This window comes from Anoplopoma fimbria, chromosome 12 (genome assembly GCF_027596085.1).
Source record: "Anoplopoma fimbria isolate UVic2021 breed Golden Eagle Sablefish chromosome 12, Afim_UVic_2022, whole genome shotgun sequence".
Classification (NCBI taxonomy): Eukaryota; Metazoa; Chordata; class Actinopteri; order Perciformes; family Anoplopomatidae; genus Anoplopoma; species Anoplopoma fimbria.
Window position 1 is genome coordinate 1,408,207 of NC_072460.1, and position 12,886 is coordinate 1,421,092.

The window sequence follows — 12,886 nt, forward strand, 5'->3', positions numbered from 1 at the left end:
TTTTTTCTAAATACTATACAATCACTTTTTAATTACTTCTAAAATGAATACGATCCCATTCTTTTTTTAGTAAATGTTTTACTATGTTATACAGTGCCTTTTCTTTTCTTTGATGAAATAGTATACTAAACCTTTTTTGTTCTAATATACTGTGACTTATTTTGTTTGTTTTTCAACGTACTATGAAATTATCTTTATAACAATTCCATAACAACCGATACAATGATTTTTTTTACAATTTTACTTTAGCTTATTATAACTTCTTTTTCAATATACAATACATTTTATGGTTTACGACATTTTATAATATGGCATTTATTCAATTACTATAACATAACATTTTTACCTTTTTTACCTACTTCTGACCTACTATGGCTATTTATTTTTTTGGACATATATTACTATGACTTTTGTTCGACACACTGTTCTTGGACTTTCTTCTGACTTTTTTTTACTTTTTCTACATACTTTACTTCAGATTTTTATGACTTTTTTCTATAAAATATACTATAACTCTTTACGGCATACTATACTATGCCTTTGTTCTGACTTTTTTTCGACAAACTATATATTCTATGATTTTTTTCCGACATACTATACTATGACTTTTTCGACGTACAATACTATGACTTTTTTTAACATAATATACTATGCCTTTCTTATTACTCTTTCGAAATACTATACCATGAATTTTTTGAATTTTTATGACATACTATATTATTACTTTTTTTAAACTTTTTATGACTTTTTTATGACTTTTTCCGACATACTATACTATGTGTTTTTTCGACATACTATATTATGACATTTTTTAACAATTATTTTCGACATAGTATACTATCCGCTTTAAATTACTTTTTTTTTGACATACTATGACTTTTTCCACCTCACTATACTGTCTTTTTCGGCATCTAAATTATGATTCTGTTTTATTCAAAAGTCGATAACATAACTTTTTATTGACTTTTTCCAACATACTATACTATGTCTTATTTCGGCATACTAAATTATGATTTTTTTATGACTTTATTCGACAGTCTATAACATGAGTTTTAATTACTTATTTCGACATACTATACTATGACTTTTTTCAGCAGTCCATATTATGACTTTTTCTATCAATTATTTTCGACACAGCCCTTTTAATGACTTTTTCCCAAAAAACTATACTATTTTTTTACGACTGTTCTCAACGTAGAATATTATGTATTTTTTCGACATACAATACTATGACTTTTTTATGACTTTTCTCAACATACGATACTATGTCTTTTTTTTGGCATACTAAATTATGAATTTTTTATGACTTTATTCGACAGTCTATAACATGACTTTTAATGACTTTCTTTGACATACTATACTATTACTTTTTTATGACTTTGTATAATAAGACTTTTCATGGCTTTTTTGACCTACTATACTATGACATTTTTTTCAACATGCTAAACTATGGCTTTTCCGACATACTATACTGTGATTTTTTAAACTATTTTTTTTACATACTATAAAAAAAATATATTTCTTTTACACACTACATTATTATTACATTACACACCTTTTTACAAAACTCTATACAATTACTTTTTTTTTCAAATTTCGACTTTTTATAGCATGCTATACGATGACTTTTTTATGATTCTTTTTAACATACATAGCATTTTCGACTGTGCCTTTTTCTAAACATATTTTACTAGGTATAGGACTTTTTTTCAAATATACTATAACATAACTTGTTTGACATACTATACTATGATGTTCTGAAACCTTTTGCAACACTATACTTTTTTCTGACTACCTTCAACAAACTATTACTTTATTAGTACCTACTATTCTGACCTTTTTGGGATAAACTATACTGACTTTGCTTATTACTTTTATCAACATATTTTACTATGACACCATTTCTACTTTTCCCAGCATACTATGACATTCTTCTGAGGCTTTTATTTTTTGCCTTTGATGTATTATTCTGACTTTTTATCAAAATGTGTTAAAAGAACATTTTGTTACATTGTCTCAAAGTACTAGATATTGACAAATATAAAAGTAGAGGTGACAAAAAAAAGACAGCGACTTGTGGAAAAACACATAGGCTTTATTATTGGACAACTTTTCTGCCTTAACATTGACACTCCAGGCATCTATTTTAATCAAAACATGAAAGGCATTAGGGGACTCAATCACACGTGCACTGATTGATAAATGCTTCATTCCCATTCTTCATCAACACACAGCTAAACAAAACACAGACGATGCATAGATGACACTGGCAGGAAGACTTGATGGATCCTGGGAAGAGTAGTGTGTGTGAGAGCTCATCTTTAATGACTAATTAGTATTAAAAGTTAGTGGTGTGTGTGTGTGTGTGTGTGTGTGTGTGTGTGTGTGTGTGTGTGTGTGTGTGTGTGTGTGTGTGTGTGTGTGTGTGTGTGTGTGTGTGTGTGTGTGTGTGTATATGAATTAAAGAGAGTCAGGCATGAAATGTGTTTGCATAATGTGTCTGTTGGAAGGATACTCTGTCTGGCTTCTTCTCAAAACAGACGTTTCTCATAACTGTGGGAAGAAAGAGGAAGTTAAACTGAAAACTATGGTTTGAGCGAGACACTTTGAAGACGATGAAATAGGAAACCAAATTAGAACAGTTAATGTCTACTAAGTTGAGTGGTTTGTTATATGGTGTGTGTGTGAGTGTGTGTGTACCTGTGCAGGCTGTGGACTCCACCCTCCATTTGAGCCGAAGTTGTTCTCTTTTCAAATTTAAGATCTCCTGAGTACATCATGGCTCTGCCAGGAGGAAAGAAACGCAGTTGCATTCATCAGACTTCAAGGTAAAGAAAATAGTGCAGTATAGGGTTAGAGTTAACACGGGGGGGGGGCAAGTATGGCAAAAGCTGTGTCCTAAATTCATACGAATTATATTCAGAATGTATTTCAGAAGTGTTATCGTCATAGATAAAGTCTTAGCAGTTATGGACATACCATACTATGGTGGGTTTTGTATTACTTTTTCAGACATACTATGACTTTTTATTTTATTTTTCCCGACATACTATACTCTCACTTTTGTATTACTATTTTCAACATAAACTACTATGACTTATTTGACTTACCCGACAATCTATACTTACTATCACTTTTTTAGGCATGCTATACTATGACACCTACCTTTGACATTAATCTATTACCTTTTGGACATACTATACTAAGACTGTAAATGATATGAAGATACTACATTATGGCTTTTTAGCGTTCTACACTATGACTTAATGAACTTCTTTGACATATTATTCTATCCCATACTTTACAATGATTTTTTCTTTACTTTTCCCCCACATACTATAGTATCTACATTTACCCTACATTTTTTTCAGCAAACCATACTTAATTTTTTATGTATTTTTTCGCCATACTATACTTTTTAATCATTCTGTGACTCATTCCAAAGTACCTTACTATGACTTTTTTTAATAAATACTATTCTATGACTCATTTCTTTTATCTACAGACTTTACTATGGCTTTCATTTTTTTAAACAATATACCATGACTTTCAACACACTATACTATGAATTTTTTAATTTCTTATTTCGGCCTGTCATGACCTTTTTGAGAGCTGCTTTTTTTTTTACATACTATACTACATTTTTTTTGTCATGTTTATGTCATACCTTTTACAAACTATGACATTTATATGACAATAGCCCTTTTGGCTTGTGTTCTTTAACAATCAAAGGATGAATAGCTTAATACTTCTGTGACTTGCTTAATGTCAAATATACTCTTCAGAAAACAAGATATTTAAAGTAACCCATTTTTTTGACTTAGTCTATATTTACGATGTCTATAATGTTCCGTTTTTTGCTTTCTAGCCAGTATATTGTTAGCAAGTGTCCGGTAGAAAGAGAGAGCGTGTGATGATGAGTGTGAAGTTATCAGTGACATTATAGCTTCTTTGTCGGTGAATAAATGTGACAGCTCCTCAAGACTTGTGAGGAGACACGGGTTCAGTCAGCTGATGATAGAACAGGTGTACCTTTTAAGTGGCCACTAAGTGAATTTAATAGTTTTTCTAACATTATTTCTTAGTCCATGCTGTCATGATAGTTGTATAACAATTAAATACTTCATTACATTAGAATTTAAATTCACCAATTTCATTCTGAAAGATGATTGAAGTCTTGCATCACAGAGAGAAATCCCCTTACATTTGATTATTCTGTGGGCACGCGTTTTCCAGAACGATTATCGTTACTTCTTTGAAATATGGCGGTTTTATACAATCATCTGCCCGCCTGTGTTTTTACCTGAGCTGTGTGAGGCTTTTGGATCCGATGTCCTGACAGGAGTGTTGGATGCCAGCCAGCAGGTAGGGAACAAACTTGTGGATGGAGCCTTTGTCCTGCACCGCTCCAGAAACACCCTGAGCAACTTTAATCTTATCACACTCACTGAGGGAAGACGAGAAAAACAACTCAAGAAGATAGAAAGAGCGCACAATCTCTCACTGACATTTAAAGCAGATGTTCATGTACAACCTGTGAACTGCCACTGGACTGGAGATGTATAATAAGGTGATTAAATAAAGAAGTTTTTCTTTTGAGTACTCTCTTCTTTTTGAGAGTGTAGTGATATTTACTTTCAAACTAAAATAAAGATTTAATTTAAGCATTATTGGGTGAAATATCTGCAACTCTGTTGTTTTCTACAAGGCTCATCCTTCTTTACCACAATGTATGATGTAATGTCTAATGTTCAGAAAACCACTGACAAAGGGTATGAGGAAGAAGTGTCGTCGTCTGGGAAAATCTGGTAACAAATAGTCCCTATAGTCAGTGAGAAGGGGCTGTACTGTGGGAACAGGGCGCTTTCATACGATTCTCTTTAGGTGTAAGAGTGAGAACATTGCTCTGTTGTGACTCATCCTGCAGATATTCAGTCACTACGAGGGTGCTGTCAACTGTTAGCTCTGATTGACTTGAATAGTGCCTCCGTTAGCCCAATTTAAGTGTTTTTGTACCTGAAGTATCTGGTCTGGGAGCCCAGGTTCTTATCCATGGCATCCAGTGAGCCCATGCCACGGTATTTCTTTAGCCTAAGACCGTCAGAGAAGAAATATTCACCAGGAGCTTCACTGGTGGCAGCCAGCAGAGAGCCCATCATCACTGGACACACAGAGACAGAAAGAGAGGGAGAGGGAGGGAGAGAGAGATTGAAAATAAAAGATGACTGCTGGAAGGCTTAAATGGAGTGAAAATGGGGAAAAGGCTGGTCTCTTTGCTTTTTTTGCCAGCATTAATCTGGATTCACACAGAAGGAATAAACAATTTAATCCAAATCTGAAAATCTACTGTCCAAATTATAATCTCTGTAATATGAATTTTAAAAAACATGACAGATCACTACATCAAAACTATATCCTTATTGACTATAGATCTTTTGCTCAAGTTTGAAATCAAATGTTTTAGTTTCATTTTGTGCATAGAAACCTTCAATAACAGTCTCTGCACTCTGACTCTTAAACACCCATCCATCCATCCATCCATACCTGTGGATGCTCCCAGTGCCAAGGCTTTGGCAATGTGCCCAACCGTCTGGATGCCGCCATCAGCGATGACCGGCACACCGAAACGCCTGGCGTACTCCGATACCTTATAGACCGCCGTGGCCTGGGGTCTGCCGCACGCCAGCACTGAAGAGGGGAAGACGAGAGATGAAGAAGGATTAAATGATGTGAGAAAAGTGTACCGCTTATCATCTTAAACACATTTCTAGTCTCACGGTGACTGTAAAGTTGTCCTGTACGACATATCCACCCAAAACCAAATAAAGAATACTCAACTGAAGCTCACAAAATGCTAACACACCTCACCAGACGAAACCTTTAAAGGTTCATGTTGGAAATTGGATTAAAATGCTGACATTTGGTATCTTTGCCAGCAAATTATTCTTTCATATCTGTATATGTTTACAGAAACACTGCCAGTCAACATAAATTAAAGATCAGCGCTATGGAACCAATCATCATATTTTGATAAACTGATATCACAAACGTCCCAACTGAGCTCAAGAAACTTCCACAAAATGTTTATAGGCATGCATGGTGGAAACTTGTAGTAATCCAAGTGATGTTAAAAAAAGACAAGAAATGAAACAAAATCTCACACACAGTGAAGTAACAGACAGGCTGGGAAAGAATCATTTTCTGTTGTCATAATAGTTAAAGAAAAGAGAGAATGAGGAAGTTATACTGTCACATCAGCAGATAAATCCCACACCACACGAAGACTCCAAACCGTCTCTCAGAGTACATCCTGCCTCTATTCAACTAAAGACTGCTAATTGATGTCAATTATATCTCTTAGATTTCAACCACTAATCTGTCATACGACCAAAGTAAGGGAAACAGAAGATCAAATGTAATAACAGCAACCGAAGGAAAACATCCCAATTCCTTTTTTAACAGTAGAGTGATTTTCTTTCCTGTGAACTCGGGGCTTCAAGGTACTTACCAACAAAACTACTCATCCTAATTATCCTGCTATGTATTGATGGCCATGATCTTAGAGAGAAGTTATAAGATATCTGCATCTTTAGAGATAGAATAACAAATATGTACCGGCATAGTGTAGTTTACAGAGTAACTAAGCATAAAACACACATACACACAACAGAGAAGGAATAAAAACACCTCATCATGGCTCAGACCACACATAGCAGGTGAGCACTGATATGTCCTCTCATAAATAAAATACTAAAAAAGTAACGCACACCAAGGGTCGTAATGAGGTCACTTCAGGTGCAACTATCAGATGGCAGCACTTGCAGATTCTGAATAAACTATGTTGACTATAAGAAAATGAGTAACAGAATTAGAAGATGACAAACGGCTGAATGGAGATACATTTATCAAGGCCGCCTTGTCCTTGATAATGATGATTAATAATGCTGACATACAACCTGCCAGCACAACAGCTTCACCACCTCTGTTAGACAGAGACACCTTGTGGCTGCCAGCGACATTACAGATGCGATCTTTCAAATACCATACGTTAGGAATGGGTGCTGTGGCCAACAACGGATCCAGTCACCATCTGACCAATGGTATACAAAGGCAAACAAAGGACTCAAATGGATAGTGTCTCATTCTGATGACATCATCAAGACCTGATCCCAAAAAGGTCAGTAAAGTGGGTGGAGGAAGAGCAACATTTACACATGATTGACAGATTAGTGGGGACACAAGAACAAGCAAAACCCCAAAACCTCAAAACACCCAAGGTCAGCTCATAAAACAAAACAAACTAAACTATGACCACTACCACTAGTACTTCTACTGATGCAAAGCTGTTAACCAATCAATGCAGCAGGCTGTGAAAGGGGGAGGGCGGGCACACTGTGATAGTGGAGCCAATAGGAGCCCAGCGCAGGCCAAAGGGGGACGGGGAAACTTACTGGAGTAGCCCGTAACAGTGGTTGGGGTTTTGGGGCTGTGGAGTTTTATTGCTGGTGGTACACTGAGGGGAGCTGGACATGGACAAGGACAAGGACACGCACACACATACACAAACAAACACAAGTTGGGAAGTAAGGTAGAGAGTTAAAGAGGGAGAAACAGAGAGAGGAGAAGAGAAAGTTGGCAGGTTGGAGGACAACAAGATGACAGACAAAAGTGAAGAAAACTGTAAGTAAGAAGAAATTAACAAATATTGCAAATTACTTGAGAGAAATCTTGGGACAAGATGAAGAGAGACAAGAAATACAGACTTACAACATCTATTGTATACTGCCTGACAAATCACAGCTAATAGCATCCCAATGGAAACTTAGATATAAAATCCAAAACTTAGCTGTAACAACCCTAACTGCACAATTTAACCATCTGCAGTTCATCTCTTCAGGAGGTCCTGATGACAGATCAGGTGATCATACAGCCCGACGTGACTTGAGAGAATAGTCAGACTACACACTGAACTGAGACCAGTCATAGCTTGTGATCTTTAACAACCTTGACTTGTAAAGTCTCCCGGGATCAGAAAGTTCCACACACTGTGCACCTAAAGCACAGAGCATGGCATGGACAACACGAAAAAAGACAAAATAATTCCAACATGCCTGTCTATCCATGCGAGTAGCATGAGGAATCTTGGACGAGCAACATGTAGTCTTCCACTGAGACACTCTACACAAGGTAAAACAACAAACTTTTGACCCAAACAATCATGCTGTGCCAGATATCAACTGATATCATGTCATTTACGAGCAAACCGGACACTTAGCACCCCTCTTCTTTCAGCAAAACCAAAGTTAATCAACAAAATGGCAAACTGCATATCATTTCATTATGATTTTCCTTTCTTGATATAATAAATAACCACATTAAAGGCTCCAGAGTGGCTGATGGCTGCTTTGTGGGTGGAAGCAGTTAACGAGGCCAGTGGTGTTTGTGTAGCTTGTCAGTCACTTACCTTCCTGCGTTATGCAGATGGAGCCGCTGCCCATCCCCACTCTCAGCCCGTCAACTCCTGCATCGATCAGGTTCTTGGCCTGAGCTGCAGTCACCACTGCAGCAGAGAGGGGGAGACAGAACGGCTGTTAGAGCTGGACAATGACGAGACTAAAATATTGATTTTCCAATTGGAATCGATCATTTGAATGATCCAATATCAATTGATCTATCTTTGACTACATAAACATGCCAGGATCTGTTTTAATGAAGGCACTGCCAAGCAGGGGTGCTGTATTCAATTGTAGAAGTTTCCTAACTAAAATATCCCTAATCCCATCCATACTGAATCAAATCGGAAATCAAACACTTGTGAATCGGAATTGAATCAATTTGGAAAATCAGCGGCGATGCCTCGTCATAACAATGACAAGATTCTCTCAATGTGTGCATCTCTAACTGTTAGCAAAGTGATCACTTGGGATGGGTAGCTGGGATCAATAGAAACACCTTCTATGGTTATCAGGTAAAGAGAAGCAGAATTACCGTTGCCTCCAATGACCTGTAGATTTGGAAACTTTTCTTTGATATATCTGATCATGTTGATCTGGAAGATTGAGTTGCCTTGAGATGAGTCCTGGAGATACAGAAGAAGCACACAACAGTGTTATGTACAGAGCATCATTCCTTTGAATTTGTAGACTTTATCTCCCTGTTTTCTAAGGAAAACAAGTCTGCACCACCTAAATCTATACTAAAGGCCTCCATACCAGTACAACCACATCCACCCCACTCTGCACAAGCAGGTCCAGTCGATACTTGTCGTCGTTGTGAGTGCCGATGGCGGCGCCACACAGCAGCTGTTTGCGCGAGTCTTTGGCGGCCAGAGGGAAGTCCCTGTTCTTCTTCAAGTCTGTGCGGGCAATGATGGACACCAGGGAGCCCTCCTCATTCACTATAGGCAGCTTACCTGCAGGACGAGACAGAGAGGTCATACGTCATGTACAGACGCTCACACCTGGAGGCATGTTAATTCATTTTCATTCATGTTTTCAACTGAAATGATAAGTAAAAGCAATGCGAGTCATGAGTGATAAACTGAACAACCTCCTCACCTTTCTTACTCCTCTGGAGGATTTCATTGGCTTCTTTCAGTGTAACTCCAGCAGGGGCAACCACTAGATCCTCTCGCTTTGTCATCACCTGTCATCACCTGTCAAGACAGAGAGAGAGAGAGAGAGAGAGAGAGAGAGAGAGAGAGAGAGAGAGAGAGAGAGAGAGAGAGAGAGAGAGAGAGAGAGAAGAGAGAGAATAAAGTAAGGAAGCATCCCAACTCAATGCAGAGCTTTCAGAAAATGTAGGAACTTTCAGTATTTGGGGGGTTTTAGTACTTTAAAGATTTGAGGCTTTAACACTGATAAAAAGGTAATGTATAAATATATTTATATATATTTTGTTCTTGTATTTTCATGATTATGATGCATAATGAATGATAAGAATTTAGACACACCCTCCGGCAAAAGTGAGAACAGTGAAAACGCCTGTTACTTCTCACAGCCTGAGGTGATGTAGTCATAAAACTTGTTTTATTTGAATCTAAAAAAAGAATAAAGTTAATGATTATATAGTATATGACCAAAAGAAGTATAAAATCACATGTCTGTTAACATTTTGTGAAACTGAAACAAAGAATTGGGCTGTTCTTTTGCTAGAAAAATGACAAATAAATGGTTAACATTATTTAGATATACATTTATAAGTTTAACCATATGTATCAGCAGATATATAGAAAAGAAGAAAGACATTGCAACACATGAACCATTTGATTATTATTATGTTAACTTTAATATACTGTTGTATTTGGTGTCATTTATAGCTATTCCAAATATTTTCAAAAAGTAATATTATATTTAATGTTAATATACACTCAAAGTCTGGGGTCACCTGATCTAACGATGATAGTCAATGTCCCCACAGTGTCACACGCCTTAGGAGAATACTGTGTTTTCAGTCCAGAACAGCATAGGTGACTCTAGATCACTATGGTGCTTGCAATTGGGCTCAAATAATTAGGGGAAAACATCACCAAAGACTGTTGATGTCTCCTATTCTCATCCAGCCGTTACTCAGAGAGATCTTTGACTCTTTCTGCCTTTTCAGTTGTCAGTCTGGTTGAACTGTGCAGTGTTTGTTCTTCATGTCCAAAACATTACTGTTTTTTGCAAACCTTTCATACAAAATAACCTCCAAAGAAACTCTTGTAAAAAGGACTTTCCACAACCTAAAAAGCATGAAAGACATTTCAACAATATAGAGTCGTCCTCTGAGCCATCTGACTGTACCAAATCAACCTTTTATGGCAGACAACCCCAACCTTTGAGCAGCAGTGTAGTTTATTACTCAGCTGTAAAATATCACTATATCAATATTGATCAGGCTCTGAATTAAAGTCAAAGCTATTAAATATGTCTCCTCTTCTCCATTAAAATATCACTATGTATGACAAGATCCTTATTCATCAATTCCAAATGTATTTTGCATCCAACATTTCCGTAGTTATTGTTACTAATGGCTAACAACACATCTAAGCTCCACCCACCTCGCTCAGTGGCAGGTTGTGCTCCTCCTCCTTCAGGAAGTCGATGTCTCGAGAGGAGATGATGCCAACCAGCTTGCCGCCCATTTTGCCGTTGTCTGTGATAGGGATTCCACAGAAGCCGTGGCGAGCCTTGGCCTGGAAGACGTCCCGAACATGATCGTTGGGGCTCATCACCACCGGGTCTGTGATGAAGCCCTGCTCATAACGCTGGTGGGGAGGGAAGGAAGGAGATGAAGGAGAGGAAAAGGGACGGTGTGGAAGAATATAGAGCGGCAGGAGGAGGATGGTGTTGAACAAAAATAAATATAAATGGGAAGTGGGATTTCAGAGCCAGCATTGGAGAGAAAAGGAGGGTAATATTAGGGTGAAGGATGTAAGGGATTCAATAGGGAGGGTTGGATAAAGAACATTTAAGCGTTTCACTGCCTAGACTCTAGAGCAGAGGAGCAGGGGATGAAGGGAAATAACACTCCTACGTTTGTCAAACTGAGAACAGCAAATAAATAGAGAAAAGACAAAGAGATGCTGACGTGAGACGACAGAAAAGATAAACATCAAAACAATTGTGGAAAAAAAAGAAGATATATAGATATTATCATGTGAGGGAAAAACCTTAAATAATAGAAGAGACAAGATGAGCAGATGAACAAAATGAAATAGTGGGAAAAGGGATAAAAGAGTTTAGAGAAACTAAAACCAGACAGAGTCATCATCACTACCTTGACTTTGCGGACTTCATTGGCCTGGAACTCCGGCGTGCAGTTGTGGTGGATGAAGCCGATGCCACCCGTTAGCTGGAGGAGACAGAGCATCAGTGTGTTTGTGAGAGAGACTCAACGCGTCCTAAAGTGATAGCAAGAACAGTAAACAATTAATAATTTGAGGAAACCGTGAGTTTGCGTGTTGTACTTACTGCCATCGCGATGGCCAAGTTGGCCTCTGTGACGGTGTCCATGGGAGAGGAGACAAACGGCGTTTTCATGGTGATTTGTTTGGTCAGCGCTGAGGTCAAGTCCTGGACAAAAGACGTCAGGAGATATTTGGCACAAATTTGAACAGACTAAGAAACTCCTGAGCAACATAATTATTAGGATACTAAAATCCGTATAAACCTCCTCAAAGACCGGAAATCTTTTAAGATGTTTACACTGGAACATTAATGTATAGTTAAGCTTCATATCCATGTAACAGGCCTTTTCCCATTCAAGATATTTTGATATGTCACATTAGGAAAAGCACAAGTGTAATAAAATTATGGCTCAATTCCATTTCTTTTTTTTGATTTCATGGTCCTGATATTGTGCATGAGATTGGTCATGGTTACGCTTTCTCACTTAAATACTCTGGTGCTACTGTTAAACTTCATTTTAGAACTAATCATTATCCCATTAATGTCACAGTGGAAGGCCATCATTTACTGTTCTGGCTTGTTGAGGCATCATTAGCCTAATTCAGGGAAGATTTCTGCTGGGAGACACTCATCTGATGATCCCCACTCTCCCCTCATATGCTCCCCTCCGCGACATCATCCCACATTCAGATTAGTTTAATACGACAACAGCAACATTAATCGATTTTATGCATTTGCAAAATATCTGTACTTCATCACGACTCACCACTTGATCTGATGTGAAGTCAATGTAGCCCGGCAAAATCAGAAAGTCACTGAAGGAGAGACGAGAGAGAGATGAGGTTAAAGCAGCTTCTTACAAGACCTGTCCATCCCGACAGCATGAACCCTCCTCAGCCAATCAAACATGAAAGGTTCATATTCCAAAGCTGAGAAATTAAACCTTAAGAGTAACACTAAAGCATTACTGTTTGACCCAGCGCACTTCACTGCAC

The 12,886-nt window shown here is 37.6% G+C and overlaps 1 protein-coding gene across 1 annotated transcript in view; it reads right to left on the reverse strand.

The window, feature by feature from the left end:
- Positions 1-2,074: 2,074 nt before the first annotated feature.
- Positions 2,075-12,886, reverse strand: part of impdh2 (IMP (inosine 5'-monophosphate) dehydrogenase 2) — a 12,202-nt gene continuing 1,390 nt past the window's right edge. The window contains exons 2-14 of the mRNA XM_054608802.1: positions 12,658-12,706; positions 11,955-12,056; positions 11,761-11,835; positions 11,042-11,248; positions 9,558-9,645; positions 9,213-9,412; positions 8,989-9,079; positions 8,465-8,560; positions 5,545-5,688; positions 5,017-5,161; positions 4,304-4,447; positions 2,701-2,784; positions 2,075-2,553 (exon numbers count right to left, since the gene is read on the reverse strand). Coding sequence (XP_054464777.1) covers positions 2,532-2,553; positions 2,701-2,784; positions 4,304-4,447; positions 5,017-5,161; positions 5,545-5,688; positions 8,465-8,560; positions 8,989-9,079; positions 9,213-9,412; positions 9,558-9,645; positions 11,042-11,248; positions 11,761-11,835; positions 11,955-12,056; positions 12,658-12,706 — 1,447 coding nt within the window. The 3' untranslated portion in view covers positions 2,075-2,531. The remainder of the gene's footprint in view (positions 2,554-2,700; positions 2,785-4,303; positions 4,448-5,016; positions 5,162-5,544; positions 5,689-8,464; positions 8,561-8,988; positions 9,080-9,212; positions 9,413-9,557; positions 9,646-11,041; positions 11,249-11,760; positions 11,836-11,954; positions 12,057-12,657; positions 12,707-12,886) is intronic.